The sequence below is a fragment of the Gadus chalcogrammus genome, chromosome 3 (genome assembly GCF_026213295.1).
Source record: "Gadus chalcogrammus isolate NIFS_2021 chromosome 3, NIFS_Gcha_1.0, whole genome shotgun sequence".
Classification (NCBI taxonomy): Eukaryota; Metazoa; Chordata; class Actinopteri; order Gadiformes; family Gadidae; genus Gadus; species Gadus chalcogrammus.
In genome coordinates this window covers 4,114,762-4,130,929 of record NC_079414.1, presented here as the reverse complement: position 1 = coordinate 4,130,929, position 16,168 = coordinate 4,114,762, and the positions used below count along the sequence as shown (strand labels likewise).

Sequence of the window (16,168 nt, the reverse complement as noted above, 5' to 3'; positions counted from 1 at the left end):
TGAAAACATATCACATGTTTTGGGTATTTCTTTTTCAGGAATCATGACTCTTATGACACTTAACATTGGTAATGAAATGACAGCCAGCATTGGAATTGAAAAGGGTGGGCAGCTAGCTAGTTAGCTAAATTGTAACTTAAGGCAAAAGTTGGAAACAAATTATGTTAGCATTCATCCTTAGACACTTGACACAATCAGTCATCAATATTGGCATGCTAATTAGCCTCATAGATTGACCTATTTACAGCCCACAGAAAACGGACATATTTTCTTCAATGCAAGTTCATCAATTCATGGCTTAAAAACTTGAGCAGTAGAACAGAAATTCCTAGAAGTAAGCTACGCAAGAGTCCTAACAAATGGGAGCATGTGCGACGTGCGGATATGGCACGGGCTCTGCATGCAGCAAAATATATAAAATAAATCTAATATTTTTGGTTTTTCTAATCTTTTTTTAACAAAAAAGATTCGGGGCTTATCAAATTAGATCCGGGGCTTTAGCCCCGAATAAAGCAGCCTAGTGATGCCACTGGTCGCGCCACACATCATAATCTGATTTGCTGTTACGTTACACATGTGACTCAGTGGCCACGCTGTTGAACGCTGATTGGCTGTCATCACATGAAATTCGCGTCAAAGTTGAAATATTTCAACTCGAGCGAATTTGTCGCGCCACAATTCCTCGTGAACGCCCTTGCCTGTGCACGGCAAAAGTGTGGTTTTCCACACTTGGGATTTAATTGACATTTGATTATGTGTTTACAGTGTCACATAAAAATGATATGTTATTGACACATGTTGGACAGATGCTTTATTCCATGCAGTCGAGCCGTCAGTGGACAGCATGGAGTGACAGGATTAAATATAGAGAATTTTTTTGGTTTCTATTCTAAGGAGATGTTTCTGCAGTTATAACTGATAAATAACGCAGTTGACTTAAATTATTTTGATTACATAGATTTAACGCATGATATGGGTTGAAATTAAATGTATGAAGGCTGATGATAAAACATAATCGTTCTTCTCACTCTACAATTCTTCTGTCTGACTTCAGTTCACCACCACACCATCTGTGTCGCCAATTCTCCTTTTCCTCCAAACCATGCGTACGCATGGGTCAGAGTTTGCTTAGGGCTGCGCACATTCTCCCGTCAAGTTGGTTTTTTATAGATCACAACATTGGCGTGGAAAGTCACGTACACCAATTTCAGCCGCGTTTTGTGCATACGCAACGGTTATAAATGAGACCCCAGGTTTGTTGACGTTTCTCCCTTGTAGTATATGATGTCCCCATGCACATGACCCGCTTGTCTTTTCATCTGTTCCTTTACAAGTTTCTGTAGTCTGACCTTATTTCCAGAATTAACCATGAGTTGGTTGAACTTAGCAGCACCTGGGAACCTGTCTTCGGGCTTGGGAAAAACATTTGGGCCTTTTGGATGTATTGCTGCACAACGATCGTGCTCATCATCCTTGATGCTGAAAGGAAGGTCATATATGTCATTGACAAGGATGATAAGATATGCGTTAGAGAAGATCATAGCACAGATTTTATCCAAGTAGTCACCCCAGTGGTACTCTGAACCTTCCTGCTTCCGAGACTCATGGTCTTCAGGTGTGGGGGTGGCAAGCCGCCAGATCAGCCCCATGTCCACAAGGCTAATGTTGTCTCTCGGTTTTTCACTTACTGGGTCTAGCTTGAAGAGCTCTAACAACTCTCTTCACAGTCTTGCACATTGACCCATCTACATTGTAGAGTGAAAGGCACTCCCTAGTCACTCTCCTCTCAAGGGCTGACTCAAGTTGGATCATTCCTGATCCCTCTGCAAGGTCCACTAGGGTTGCCAGCCCCGATCTCTCCATATGGGCAACCATCATATGAGCACCAGATGGTGTACAGATAATTTCTCCAGTGAAATTGTGCCTCTTATTCCTGTGGATGGTTGCAGTGAGAGGCTTGATCTTTGCGAACACTCGCTCTTGCAGGAAGGTTTCAACCTAAGCTTGGCCATCTGGAATTGCAGTCTTTAGGTCATGCACTAACCGGTGAGGCTCCCAGGACAGACTGTAGCGACGTGTCAAGGGGCTCCGCAAAATCCTTCATGCATGCCATCAGGTCTTGAACTGCCTGCTCATCCTTCTTCATCCTTGCTGGCTGGCATTCAACATGCTTCCTGTGACGGCGCTGGCACTTGAGGCTCTGCTTCACAGAAGACTTCACCCTTGCAACATTGTTTGCGTTTCTTGTTGTTGAGAACTGTTGCTCCTCATTCTGTAGAAGCTGAATCCATCCGAGTTCAGATTCATGGTTGTTTCTATCCAAAGGTCGAGTGGCCGACAGGAGTAAGGTAGCCCTGTCATTGACTGGATGAAGTGAATGTTGAAGAATGCCATTCTCTCATCTGACAGCGAGGAGATTATTGCCCAATAATCTGGCAACCACCTTCCATAATCATGGTTGTCGTATGCCATCAGTCAAGGCAGCATGTTGTATGTTGACACTAGGTACTATTTCTTGCATGACATGCATTAAGACATTGTACAAGTGGGTCGATCATCTCCAGGAACGAGAGCCAAAAGTCCCCCATGTCTGTGCCAGGTTTCTCATAAACTCTGTAGATCAGCTCCTTTACATCACCATCCTCCTCAAGATCCTTGTGAGCTTTCTGTAAGGTCCTCCGGAGTTTCAGTGAGTGCATTGCGCAGGGTCTTGAGATTCTCTTTGATGTCCTCTGATAGCTCTTCATGCTCAAGAATCTTTGCTAGCCGTTTATCTATTAGAGCCTCTCTCCACAGCTGGATGCAGCGCATACCCCGCCTGTAGTGCTTCCCTCGTAGTGCTTGGTCTACAGAACCCTCCACTACTACCCCTTCTGTAAACAGAGTGTCTGCCATTCCAGAGCCTTTGAATCTCTTCTAAACAGCATTGATCTGGGACATCTGTTGTTGGAAAGCGCTGAGGATTGGGACAATGTCCTTTTTTTGCGTATTCTCTGCCATGAGCTGAACGATTTTAACGATTTTTTAACGAATTACTGCAGAAGGACAACTTTAGAGATATTTTATGCAATTGAGAAGTATTCATTATTTTCCAGTTCATAATGAAATGAAGAGACCAATTGATCAACACAGTTCAGGTAACTCATAACATCAGCAAAGTTTGTTGCTCATCAACCACCAACCATGATCTTTTATAACTTTGAGATGACTTCTGCATATGCTACTTGTAATTTTACTGTCCATAACTGAACTCAGTATGAGCAGAACTTTCTTTTTAGCCTAATATTAAGGCTCTATGAGGATTTTGAAAAATTGACATTTAAAGAGCCAAAAGTGGCAGTCATCTTGTATTTGAAGGTCAAAAATAGGTCAAATCAATAAATCTACATAATTTGTGAATTTCTTGACTCAAATAGTCTCAGAAACCATGCATTATGCAGCACTGTGGGCCAAACCATTAAAAGTTAATTTCCATTTTGGCTGACTGCAGCCATTTTGGATATAGGGCTCTCCCAAAATTTCCCCACATTTTTGTTTTATTTAACCTTTATAGATGACACATCCAGTGAGGAACAAACCTTTGCTCTCCACGGTCACGGAACTTCTATAGATGACCCAACTATAGGCACATTTCAGCCAGGCTAGTTGAGATGTTGTTCTACTGGTGTCAAAGATCCACCCTGTATATCTGAAGAGAACGATGATGCTCACCAAGCACATTGTGTCCTATAACACTCATATTAAACTGCCTTATGTTAACACCAGAGGGCACAATACCCTGTATACTAACCCTCTGGTGTTACTTTAACACCAGAGGGCACAATACCCTGTGTACTAACCCTCTGGTGTTACTTTTAACCCAGAGAGCACAATACCCTGTGTACTAACCCTCTGGTGTTACTTTAACACCAGAGAGCACAATACCCTGTGTACTAACCCACGAGTACATTTCAGGGAGGAGGAGGCTGCTCCAACAGTTCCTGCTGTATTACCCCATTGTGTTGTTTCACTTCCTTGTGATACAGTAAATTGCATGTTAAACAGGTCTGTGCGTCAGTAAACAGGCACGGCTCATTGAGATGCTCCCCTGGCGTCTCCCCCCAGGTGACAACAAGGGCACGGCCCTGTCCATCTGCCGGCGCGTGGGTATCATCACGGAGCAGGAGGAGGCGGAGGGCGCCGCCTCCCCCTTCGGCGTGGGGCTGACGGGCAGAGAGTTTGACGAGCTGCCTCCCCACCTCCAGCGCCAGGCCTGCCGCAACACGCGCTGCTTTGCCCGTGTGGAGCCGGCCCACAAGAGCCGCATCGTGGAGTACCTGCAGAGCCTGAACGAGATCACCGCCATGGTGAGCCTCTGGCCCAGGAGACCGGTCTAGACCCTACAACCAACTGTATCTAGATCACATCGCAGCGCCTTTATTGGGACTAGTTGGGTTTCAGTTCAAGACCTTCTGGACCAAAAGCTAATGCTGAAGAAGATTTAGATGTACATTTAGCTGTAATCTAGATGTAGTTTCAGAGCCCTTTTTCCCAAACAAGTATGGGACATGAATGCTGTTTTTCAAGAGAAAAAACGCATACAAGGGGGGCCCTACAGAGGCCGTCCAATCAGTAACTGTTCTCTAGGCTCTACAAAAGGTGCAAACCCCCCGTATCTTGTATTTGGTTAGCGTTTCTTGAAGAAGCTGATCCCAAACTGCCCACGCCCGCTCTATGGTTAATCCACAATCATGACGTGATTCATGAGAGGGATCAGCACACGGACCAGTTGGTCTGTTGAGCATCTAGGGTTTGACTGGTCCAGGAAAGTCCGTACGATGATCATCCCAACCACCCAGTTGAGGGCCATTCCATATTTACGTCTTATCCTACGTCCTAAAACAGCGTGCATTTCTAGATTTGGACTGGGATCAAGCCATAGCACTACCATGTGACCCGCTACACCACTCTCAATCTGAAATGGATTAAAATGCTTTGGTTTATCTTTAAACAATTGCTGCTGCTGCTGCTTGCCTCCCGACCAATCAGACGGGAGACGGCGTGAACGACGCTCCGGCACTGAAGAAGGCGGAGATCGGCATCGCCATGGGCAGCGGCACGGCCGTGGCAAAGTCGGCGTCGGAGATGATCCTGGCTGACGACAACTTCAGCACCATAGTGGCGGCGGTGGAGGAGGGCCGCGCCATCTACAACAACATGAAGCAGTTCATCAGATACCTCATCTCCTCCAACATAGGGGAGGTAGTCTGGTGAGGACCGTCAGTCCCAGTAGCACAATTTCACTGCAGGAGTGGCCGTGCCACCATGTACGTTGCTTTAGTTAAGAAGTCTCAAAACTGTTGGTACTGTATTTTGAAGTTGGGAAGGACTACATAAGTATTATTTAGGTATTTCTCTGCAGGGTTCCTTCCGAAAAGTTAGGGTATAATCTGAGCACTTTCAGAGGACATGCAGTGACAGGGCCAATGATTATGTGAATGACGGTTCAGAACTCGCTGAATCTCCCAGTATTGACTAACCACGTGCGGTGGTGTTTCTGTCACCCTGGTTCTGCAGCATCTTCATGACGGCGGCGCTGGGCATGCCCGAGGCGCTCATCCCCGTCCAGCTGCTGTGGGTCAACCTGGTCACCGACGGCTTCCCGGCAACCGCCCTGGGCTTCAACCCCCCCGACCTGGACATCATGTCCCGCGCCCCACGCACCCCCAAGGAGCCGCTGATATCCGGCTGGCTGTTCTGCCGCTACCTCATCATTGGATGTAATTCCATTCAAATATTGTTACTGCTTATCGATAATGGATAGGACCTATACTGCTTGTGATTGGTCAATACTGGGGCTAATAATTAGCATGGGAAAACTGGTATTGGAGCATGCAACACACACACACGCACACACACACGCACACACACACACACACACACACACACACACACACACACACACACACACACACACACACACACACACACACACACACACACACACACACACACACACACACACACACACACACACACACACACTCACTCTCACGGATGTATTTCCCTTTCCAGGCTATGTGGGGGCAGCCACAGTGGGAGCTGCTGCCTGGTGGTTCATGGCCGCCCACGATGGCCCCAAACTGTCCTTCTACCAGCTGGTAAATAACCACATCTCCTCACTTCAAAAGTGAGACCATCTAAGGCCCTCTCAATAGAAAATAGTATTATAGAATTATACCACATCAAGTGACAATACCTGTTGTCTCTCTCTGTCATGTCTGTCTCTGTCTCTGTCTCTGTCTCTCTCTCTGTCTCTCTCTCTCTCTCTCTCTCTCTCTCTCTCTCTCTCTCTGTCTTTTTCCCGCTGTTTCAGTCCCACTACCTGCAGTGCAGCGAAGGCCACAGTGAATTTGCCGGTGTGCAGTGCTCTGTGTTTGAGTCCCCCTACCCGATGACCATGGCGCTGTCTGTCCTGGTCACCATAGAGATGTGCAATGCCCTGAACAGGTAGGAACAGATCAGGTTTCCGGGTTCCCCCTGTCTCATATCTCATACCTGAGCTAAAGCTACATTTGAAGAACCGTTACTTATGCTACTTGACGTAGGTAAGAGGGAGACGTTGTGGAGGTGGGGTGGAGATGAGGAGATGATCATCTCAGATCACCTCCTCTATTGGCCGAGTCATTGTGATGCTTCAGCACAGAAATGATTTGCTAGTAGGCTTCCGACCGTGCTTGACATGGGAACAGACCCTGGCACTAAAGGTAAGCCACACTGCAGGCGCGTTGGCGTTGAAAATCGGCATAGGGAACCATTGGTTTAGGCGGGTAGACGCGTTAAAGCGGCGCGTTAGAGGCGTTAGACGCGGCGTTAGACGCGGCATACGCACGTAATGACGCACCAACGCGCCCAACGCACCAACACGCAAAAAATCTAACTTTTGACGCGCCTTTGCGTGACGCTTAGCCGCGATAGCCGACCAGCGTGGAGCTTGACCCGACGTCACTGGCAGAGAGTAGTGACGCTTGCACAGAAGCATATGGCGGACATCTTTCTTTATTCTGGGTGGAAATGGTAAAATAGGTACGCCATTAAAAGCGTTTATGTAAACATTTTCAGCGAGAAATGTGCATTTTGCTTTCATAATGTTCGCTCTGTGAATGTGAAGGATGTTTGGTTTGATAGTTATGACGAAGAGGGAACACTCCATTCACGTGCATGGACAGCGTCTCTGGTTGCTAAGCAACCTCAACGTCTTGGCGGACTATATCTCCGCTGATCAACACTACGAATGCTGGAAACACACCGGACACACCATGTGAAGTTATTTAACCCGATTATTGTTATTTATATCCGAGATTATTTAATCTAACCCGATCTAAACTCTATCATGCACCCAAACACGGTGGCGTTTGGGTTTCCTACCTCGGACTCCTAAATCCAACGCAGCCACAGGCGCATTAGGCGTGTTGAACCATTTTTGTGACACACAATGATGAGGCGTCAAGTTAGGCGCATTATGCATGTTTTTTAACCCGAAAAACGCGTGCAGTGTGGCCTTAGCTTAAGAACTGGATAAAAATCGACCGTGCCCACCACAACCTCGGCCCGCACCCATGTCCCGCACCCATGTCCCGCACCCACGTCCCGCACCCACGTCCGGTGATCATCAAGCTCCAGAACTCCAGGGATAACACAAGGCTAAAGGTACTTTGTGTTCCAGATTGGGCAAAGCCCAATCTGGAACACGAAGGACAGCGGATCTTCATCCATCAGGACCTGTCTGCTGCGGTTCTAGAGAAGCGCCGGGCCTTCAACAACGTGTGTCAGGCTTTGATTGTCAAACTCATTCGTTTCAACATGCGCTTTCCGGTCACACTATCTGTCAACCATAATGGCACAGAACACAAGTCTGAAGCACGGAAAGATGCGGAATGCTTTCTTAACACACTGGGATAGAATCTGTCAGAAGCCGCTTTGGTTCAAACATAAAACTTTATTTTACTTGAATTTAGGGTTCTAAATATATCACTACCCACTGGGTAGCTCTTTATTTTATTTTGTTTTTGTTTTTTCATGACCTTTATGCACTGTTTTCACATTAGTATTGTTTTTTGGGCATGAAGAAGGTTATTTGTGTTCTCCCATATTTAGGGGATGGACATATTTATGTTTATGACTACACAGTTTATCTGCTGATTTATACTAAATTGAAGATTTTTCCTAATGGGTTGTTTCTTTGTTTGGAATGGATCATTTGTATTTGTTACATGAATAGAATCTACATAATGAGTTACACAAAAATCATTACACTAAATGTCAAAGGTATAAATAATGTGGTGAAAAGCCGTAAAATACTTTCCATGCCTAAGAAAGATAAGGTGCAAGTTGCCCTATTACAAGAGACCCACCCCACTGATCTTGAAAATTTAAAGTAAAGCGAGACTGGGTTGGTCAAATCCCTTATTCATTATTCCACTCAAAAAGCAGAGGGGTAGCAATACTAATCCACAAACATCTTATGTTTACACTTGATAAAGTCATCCAGAGAGAGGGCTATTCGATCAACCAAGCTAAAGGCAAAGCCGGGCTTATTTCGCTTAGCCTCGCTACTTTCAGCTAGAGTTGCGTTCCATTAACGTGATTTCAGGGAATCTCCGCTAAGGAACCATGGCAATTTATCCGACCAAATTAACCTGGTCAGTAACAGGTTAACTGTCAGGCTTACTTGATCTGTGTTTTAGAGAAGTCAATCTGTCGGAACAAGTGTACCATCAGAAGGTTCCGGCAAGCCTAGTCCTCACGATTTTGTCATAAATGTACATATATGAAGTACAAACAGCCTATATTTTCACTAAGAGTCTAAGATGAAATAATGCAAATAAAATAGTTAAATTAATTGCTATCTATTGTTATCCAGGATATTATCTCAACACATTTTTAGACAAATAGATGTATTCTATGAAAACTGGGAACCAGCAGTTGGGTGAGTGGTCTAGCATTAGCCCTGTAGTATGGGCGACCAGAGTTAACGTCCTGAGTACGTCATTGAATTCTTGGCGTTGCCATATTTTTGTAATTACCTTTTTATATCAGAGAAATTAGGCAATTAACTTTTTATATAAAAAATATGTCTTACAATATCCGTAGAACTGAAATCTAACTTGCAAAAACCAATGTTAAAGTTTATGATAATATTAATGTTACTGATAGTGAAGCCTTTGTCACAATGACAAAGACACTGCTGCATGGAAAATTGTCAGCCACATAAATTCCATTCAGGTGATTTTCTCGGCAGGCAGCCAAAGATCCCGCTCGGGCCTTTTCGGACATTTGATCCATGATTCACATTCACAGTTCTGGGCTGGTTGCATATCTTGTGAGTGCGCTTAATCCACGATAACGTAAGCTTGGCTTGAACTAACCTGAGCAAGGCGTGGCTGAACTGCGTTGATGGAATGGCTTTAGCCTCAAGTGGAAGTTGGCGTTAGTTCTAACTGTTGTCTGGCCCTAATATGGATCATAGCCCACCTAAAACCCTACCTCCCTCTAAAATGGCTCGAGCCACAAAGGAGCTATGCTCAGATTTAGGCCTTCTGGATGCTTGGAGGATCATGAATCCACTAGAGAAAGACTTTACATTTTTCTCTCAACCCCATCACTCATTCTCAAGAATTGATTATATTTTTGTCTCATGATCGATCCTGGATAGGACCAAAACCTGTGATATTAACACCTCTGCCATCTCAGACAATTCCTCAGTCACTATTGAACTCCTTCCACCCTACTATGACCAAATATCAAGTAGTGGTGCAACGGTTCACGGGTTTCCCGTGATCCGTACGGATCAACCATCACGGTTCGGGACGCAAGTGATCCGCGGATCGGCTGATTAAAAAAAAAAGTTGTGCGTTGACGTGATCAGCGCATGTTTAGAGGACAATTCCGGTATTAACAACATCATCAAGTATCGTAGTGAAATACAGTTTCTGTTGTGTTTTATTTGGCGTTCCGTAAATCCCATTGAAACGTAAACCGGAACCGGAACCGGACGTCTTTAGGTTTGGTTGTAGTCTTTTCGCGTATCAACAGTAGGGCTAGAACCGAGCGAAAAGACTAAAACCAACCCCGCTTGCAATGAGCATGAGTCTCCCAACCGAAATCAATGGATTTACAAAATGCCAAATAAAACACCACAGAAACAGTATTTCGCTACCAAACTAAAAAAAAGAAGATAAGGATGTCTGCATTGCCTTGGCAATGCAGACAAACTCCCCAGACAATGCAGACATCCTGAATTGTAAATCCAGGGTTAGGGATTATTTACTAACCTATCCATGTTAAAAAGAATGAATATTGCAAATCTCAAATTGCACATTTTTTAAATATTGACCATGCTTAAAGGAAGCAGGATTATTACCTAATTTTTCACTTTATTTTGTTTTTACACAGTTAAAAGATTTTATTTAAAGTCACATTTGTCTTGTTATCTTTATTGTTGTTGTTGATCCGAAAATGATCCGACCCGTGACTCAAAAACCGTGACCCGATCCGAACCGTGAGCTTTGTGATCCGTTGCACCCCTGATATCAAGACATGGCATTTGAACCCATATCTTCTTAGCAATCCTACATTTTTAACATACTTAGAAACACGGTGGGAACTTTTTATTTCCACAAAGGACACACCTGATGTTTCTGCTTCTACCCTATGGAAAACGGTTAAGGCCTTCTTGAGAGGGGCCATCATTTCCTATACAGCCGCAATGAGAAAAAATATCATTAAAAAACCAACTACAAATGGAGCAGTTAATTATTACCCTGGATAGATTTTAAAACATCCTCCTCTACAGCTGTACTCAAAAAGCAGAATCAGCTCTATTTTTTGCCAAGCATGTATTATTTGAATCTGGTAACAAACCCGGCAGGCTCCTTGCTCGATTGTCCGGAGGCCATGCAGGGTCTTACACAATACCATCAATCAGAGATGACACTCTTCTGAGTGTCAAAATACTACAATGTCGAGAAAAAAATATTTTGAGGGGTTAAAACTCCCTACCTTATCGGAAGATCAAAGAAATGATTTGTGTAGACCAATTACAGAAGAGGAAGTCCTAGAGGCAATTAAATCCCTACAGAGTGGGAAATCTCCAGGCCCTGAAGGGTTTGGTCCTGAATTTTATAAAAAGACGGCTAAGCTAGTAGTGGGACCTCTAACCAACATGTTTATCGAATCATCTGAAAGAGGCACACTTCCGCCAACTCTAAATCTTGCACACATCTCTCTGATTTGAAAGAAAGATAAACCTTCTGATTGCTGTGCAAGTTTCAGACCTATTAGTTTACTCTGAGTAGATCTTTTTTTTTTTTCTATCAAAACTCCTTTCTAGAAGACTGCAGGATTTATACAAACAGATATTCATACTCTAATGTTTGACGGCTTCCTAATGTAATACAACTCTCACAAAGTACAAACAATAGGGTCCTTGATGTCTCATTGGATGCTGAAAAAGCATTTGATCGGGTGAAGTGGTAGTATCTATTTGATGTCCTCGATAGGTTTGGGTTGGGTTCTGGTTTCACAGAGTGGGTTAAACTTCTATTCAGCTCTCCAGCTGCGAGGGTCCTGGTAAATGGATCTATGTCTGACATCTTCCCCTTGGGTAGAGGTACACGTCAAGGCTGTCCCCTCTCCCCTCTATTATTTGCGCTTGCGCTCAAACCTCTTGCAGAGACTATTAGGACACACCAAGAACTGTCGGGGGTCATATTAGGAGACACTGAGTACAGAATTTCACTCTATGCTGATGATATATTACTGTGTATTACCAATCCAGAAGGATCTATACCTTTTTTATTATCATCAGTCAATTTGGAATGTTTCAGGGTACAAAATTAATTATGACAAGTCGAAGGCCTTGCCACTGGGTGTTTTGGGGACCGGGCGGCTCTTGTCAATTTCCCCTTCAGATCGTCAAATTCAGGCTTTAACAGGTGATTTAATCTCCCTCTATCATGGATGGGTAGAATTAGCTTGATTAGGATGGATGTACTTCACAGACTATTATACCCAATGCATATTCTTCCACTTAAGATCAATAGAACAACCATTTTAGATATTGAAATATTTCTCTCAAAGTTGATATGGCATGGATTGAAATCTAGATTAAAGATGAAAACTTTGCAATTACCAATAGATAAGGGGGGTCAAGCATTTCCAAATTTTCTGTATTACAACTGGGCCCGCCATGCTCGGATAATTTCAGGCTGGCTCAAGCAATTTCTACATCAAACATCGCCTTGTGGATGCATGGTGTCGTGCCCCCTTCTCCCTTTACCCTTTACTTAAATTAAAATGGTTGACATCTCAGCAGGGGTTAAAACAATCCTATCATATCTAAAATACTTAAGGTATGGCGTGATATTGCTAAACACGTGGGCCGAAGAGGTTTCTCATCAACGCTACAACCTTCAATTCTAAATAAAGCCTTCCCTCCTGGTGTAGGAAAGAGTATTTTCGATGACTGGTGCTCAAAAGACCTAAGATTTGTTTCTGACTTGTTTGAAAGTGATCATTTTATGTCATTCACACAACTTCAGACTAAATACAGAATACCTCACAGACACATTTTTCTTCAGGTTAGGCATTTTGTAAAATCAGATTTTATACCCCCAACAGTCAAATCAGTCAAATTGAAAGCTTCCCTCACAATTTTAATTCAGCTGCCTTAAACAATAAGAAAATAATCTCATTTTTTAATCAAAAACTCTTCTCGGCTAACTGTGTAAATGCAAACGGAAATAGGGAATTATGGGAAAAGGACATTGGGGTTGAATTTGATGCTGAGATATTGTCAGAGGCCTTCGAGTCTGCTAAGAAGTTATTTACATGTAATAGACTCAGAGAGAGCCAATACAGAATATTGCAGAGACTACAGCGAAACACCTCACTTCTTACACAAGATTGATCCCCAGATTTCTCCCATTTGCATCAAATTTAAATAAGAAGTAGAAACGTACTACTATTTTATCTGGTAATTCTCCTTGATATCCAGGTATTAGAAAAACATTGCCAAGGAGCTTAGCTCAATTTTCTGCAAAACCACAAAAGTTGAACCAGTCTTGTTTCTCCTGAATATGCCTACAAGACAATAACTCTCTTTATCCACTGGACAGCAGACTTTAATGGGTAATCTCCTGCTTCTAGCGAGACAATGCGTTATTTTCCAGGGGTTTGAATTGAAACCCCCCACAGTCACACAGTGGTAACGAGAGACGACTAAAGGGGGCCTATTATGCTTTTTCGACTTTTATGACCTATAAACGTTGTTATAATGATTGATAGTCATGTTTAACCATACTAAAGTGTCAAATAATGACGTACATGCATTTCAACGTATTCCCTGCTGACTGTCTGGGGTGGCTGTGCAGAGCGCTAAACACTCGGGACAACGTTTGCGATTCACTTGTTCACATTTCCGGGAAATCATCTACGTAGAGGCAGTCCTGCCGCGCCCCCATATGCCTGGTCAAATCTGCCCGCTCGAGCGCTTCAAGGAAGGTAACCAATCACAACGGAGTTGGGTTGGCAGGAGGGGGGCGAGGGGGCGGAGAAGGACGAAACCGAGCGTTGCCAGAGAATGCTGAAAGCGCCCAGATGAGAGGAGAGATGAGAGTTTCCCGAAAATCAACATCGTTTTTTGTGTATGGTTAAACATGACTATCAATCATTATAACAATGTTTATAGGTCATAAAAGTCGAATAGGTCCCCTTTAAGGTTTTTCCTATGGAATGCCTCAATGCTACATTAAAGGGGTAACGATAACTCCTTTTATGATATTTTCATTGATTATCTTCCTGTTGATATTGTTGACCTTCGGCAGAAAGGGCGCCCATGCTTCGTTTTCCTTTTCTTTTTTTTTTCATTATTATCTTACCCTCTCCTTTGACAACTTGTGTGTATCTGAATACAACCCCTCTATGTTAATTATTTTATTGAATCTTGTATTATGGTTTGACAATGTCTTTGCTATTTGGCCTCTGTTATAATGTATACATAAAACATAAGTTTGATGAACTTTGCTAGATACTGTAGAGGAAAGGTGGGGTCCTCCGTTATAAGCCGTATTGGGTCACACGTCAGGGCAATAGCTGAGGAGACCCTAGATTCCAGCAGTGGACTACAACAGTACACACTCGGGTGCAGCCATTAGTTTGAATGATTCATGTCTCTATGGTGCAGAATTAGGGACAGCTTGATATCAATTTGAAATGTGGAAACACATTCATATAAAAGGTCCAACTATATCTAAATTCAAAATGTGCGACTAGTTTAATCTTCAGTGAAGTGTGTATTACTGAGAAGTACTCATTTGTGTTCTAATGTTAATGCCCTTTTCTCCAGTCTGTCAGAGAACCAGTCCCTGTTGAAGATGCCTCCCTGGTCCAACCCGTGGCTGGTGGGAGCCATATGTCTGTCAATGGCCCTACACTTCCTTATCCTCTACGTAGACCCGCTGCCTGTGAGTTATCACATCCTGCCGATGCAGGCGTGTCTCACTGTGCACTTCACCATCACTTGCCTAGAGTCGTCGTTCTGGATTCTGGGGTAACTCCCCCTCTCTCTCCCCCTCCTCACCTGCAGGTCGTCTTCCAGATCCGTCCTCTGTCCTGGACCCAGTGGGTGGTGGTGCTGAAGATGTCACTTCCTGTCATTTTCATGGATGAGGCACTCAAGTTTCTGGCTCGCAACTATATCGAACCTGGCAACCAGCTTCTGGTCAGTCAGCCAAACATCCTGTCGGTCTGTTTTGCTTGTTTGACTTGTTTGAGTAATTGGATTTAGAAGGGGTCTTGAAGCAATGTACACACAAACTCAATCCACCATCCATCATGTTTTTACAATAATCTAGAGTTCGCACTTAATATACATATTCTTCATTACTATGCATCACTGTATTCATACACATGAGTCCAGGGCAGGTTAATCCTGTCTAGATCATTCATAACTTAAAAATGTATTTATATTGACATTTCTACTTCATTGAACATGTTCTTCATCTACTATTGCTTCATTAAAGCCCAGACCCTGTCTGACTCGCGCTGTACTAAACATCACGCATTCTGTCTCTGTTTGCTAACGTCTGCCATGATTCACTTCCCTGTGATACAGGAGGATGAGGAGGAGCTCCAGAGGATGAGAGGGGCGGGACTAATGGAAGCAATGACGACGAGGGTCAGCCGGCCAATGAGAGGCGTGTCATGGTCCTTCGTCTTCATCTCTGTGCCGCTATTGGTCTGGATCTACAGTCTGGATTCTGACATCACCAACATCTTCTGGGAATGAAGACTGAGCGAGCATAAAAGGAGAGGGGGGGGTCTGATTCATGGGGTGGGATTCATGGGATATTTCATAATATATTCCGAAAGATTAGGATGAAGGTGAGGATGGGATCCTAATGCTGAAGCAAAGGGGACAAGGAAGGAAGAGGGACAAGCCGGGGGAACCAGGATGTTAAGAACATATAAAAAATGCATTTCATCCTAGCAGAAACACACAGACTCGATATTGTTAAGAAGGAAAGTAAAGTGCTTAAGATCTGTTGACAAAATGGGAGGTTGTTTGCTGGTCATTATAGCCACTGGTCCAGAGAGAGTGGGACGTAGTGGGGTGGGGAATGATGATGTAATGTCAAAGTAAAACATGCACACAAACATAAGATCATACACACAAAAACACAAATACGCATTTTCAAGAGCTATTTTCAATCAACGGTTAATAAACAGTTGTTTCCTAATCAATAATTATTAACAGGTTGAGAATGTCCAATCCTAAAACAGTCTCAAAAAGGCTACACTAAATAAAAAATATTATTAGTAGATTTTTTTTTTTTTCTCAAAGCTAGAACCTGCAAGTGAAGACTAAATCGACGCGGTCATATCAAGTACAAGGCCTCGATTACATAATTTTTTTCGGTTCTTCCAACGGATTCAAATTTGTTTTTTTCACATGCAATATAACGTTAGATATAAAGTTTGATACATCACCAGTAATGTTTGCTGGATATTTCATTTTTAATTTTAATGGGATTTTTTTTCTCTGCCTATGTTTGCTACAAAGAAATTCTGCCTGAGCCAAGTGTGACAGAATATTACGACAACCTTAATTTTTTTAAATAACATAGTG

At 43.4% G+C, this 16,168-nt stretch overlaps 1 protein-coding gene across 1 annotated transcript in view; it reads left to right on the top strand.

Annotated features, from left to right (window-relative positions):
• Positions 1-15,350, top strand: part of si:dkey-28b4.8 (sarcoplasmic/endoplasmic reticulum calcium ATPase 2) — a 40,674-nt gene extending 25,324 nt beyond the window's left edge. Inside the window, exons 17-24 of the mRNA XM_056585202.1 lie at positions 4,105-4,346; positions 5,029-5,249; positions 5,557-5,759; positions 6,055-6,140; positions 6,356-6,489; positions 14,387-14,504; positions 14,627-14,761; positions 15,155-15,350. Coding sequence (XP_056441177.1) covers positions 4,105-4,346; positions 5,029-5,249; positions 5,557-5,759; positions 6,055-6,140; positions 6,356-6,489; positions 14,387-14,504; positions 14,627-14,761; positions 15,155-15,328 — 1,313 coding nt within the window. The 3' untranslated portion in view covers positions 15,329-15,350. The remainder of the gene's footprint in view (positions 1-4,104; positions 4,347-5,028; positions 5,250-5,556; positions 5,760-6,054; positions 6,141-6,355; positions 6,490-14,386; positions 14,505-14,626; positions 14,762-15,154) is intronic.
• The last annotated feature ends 818 nt before the right edge of the window (positions 15,351-16,168 follow it).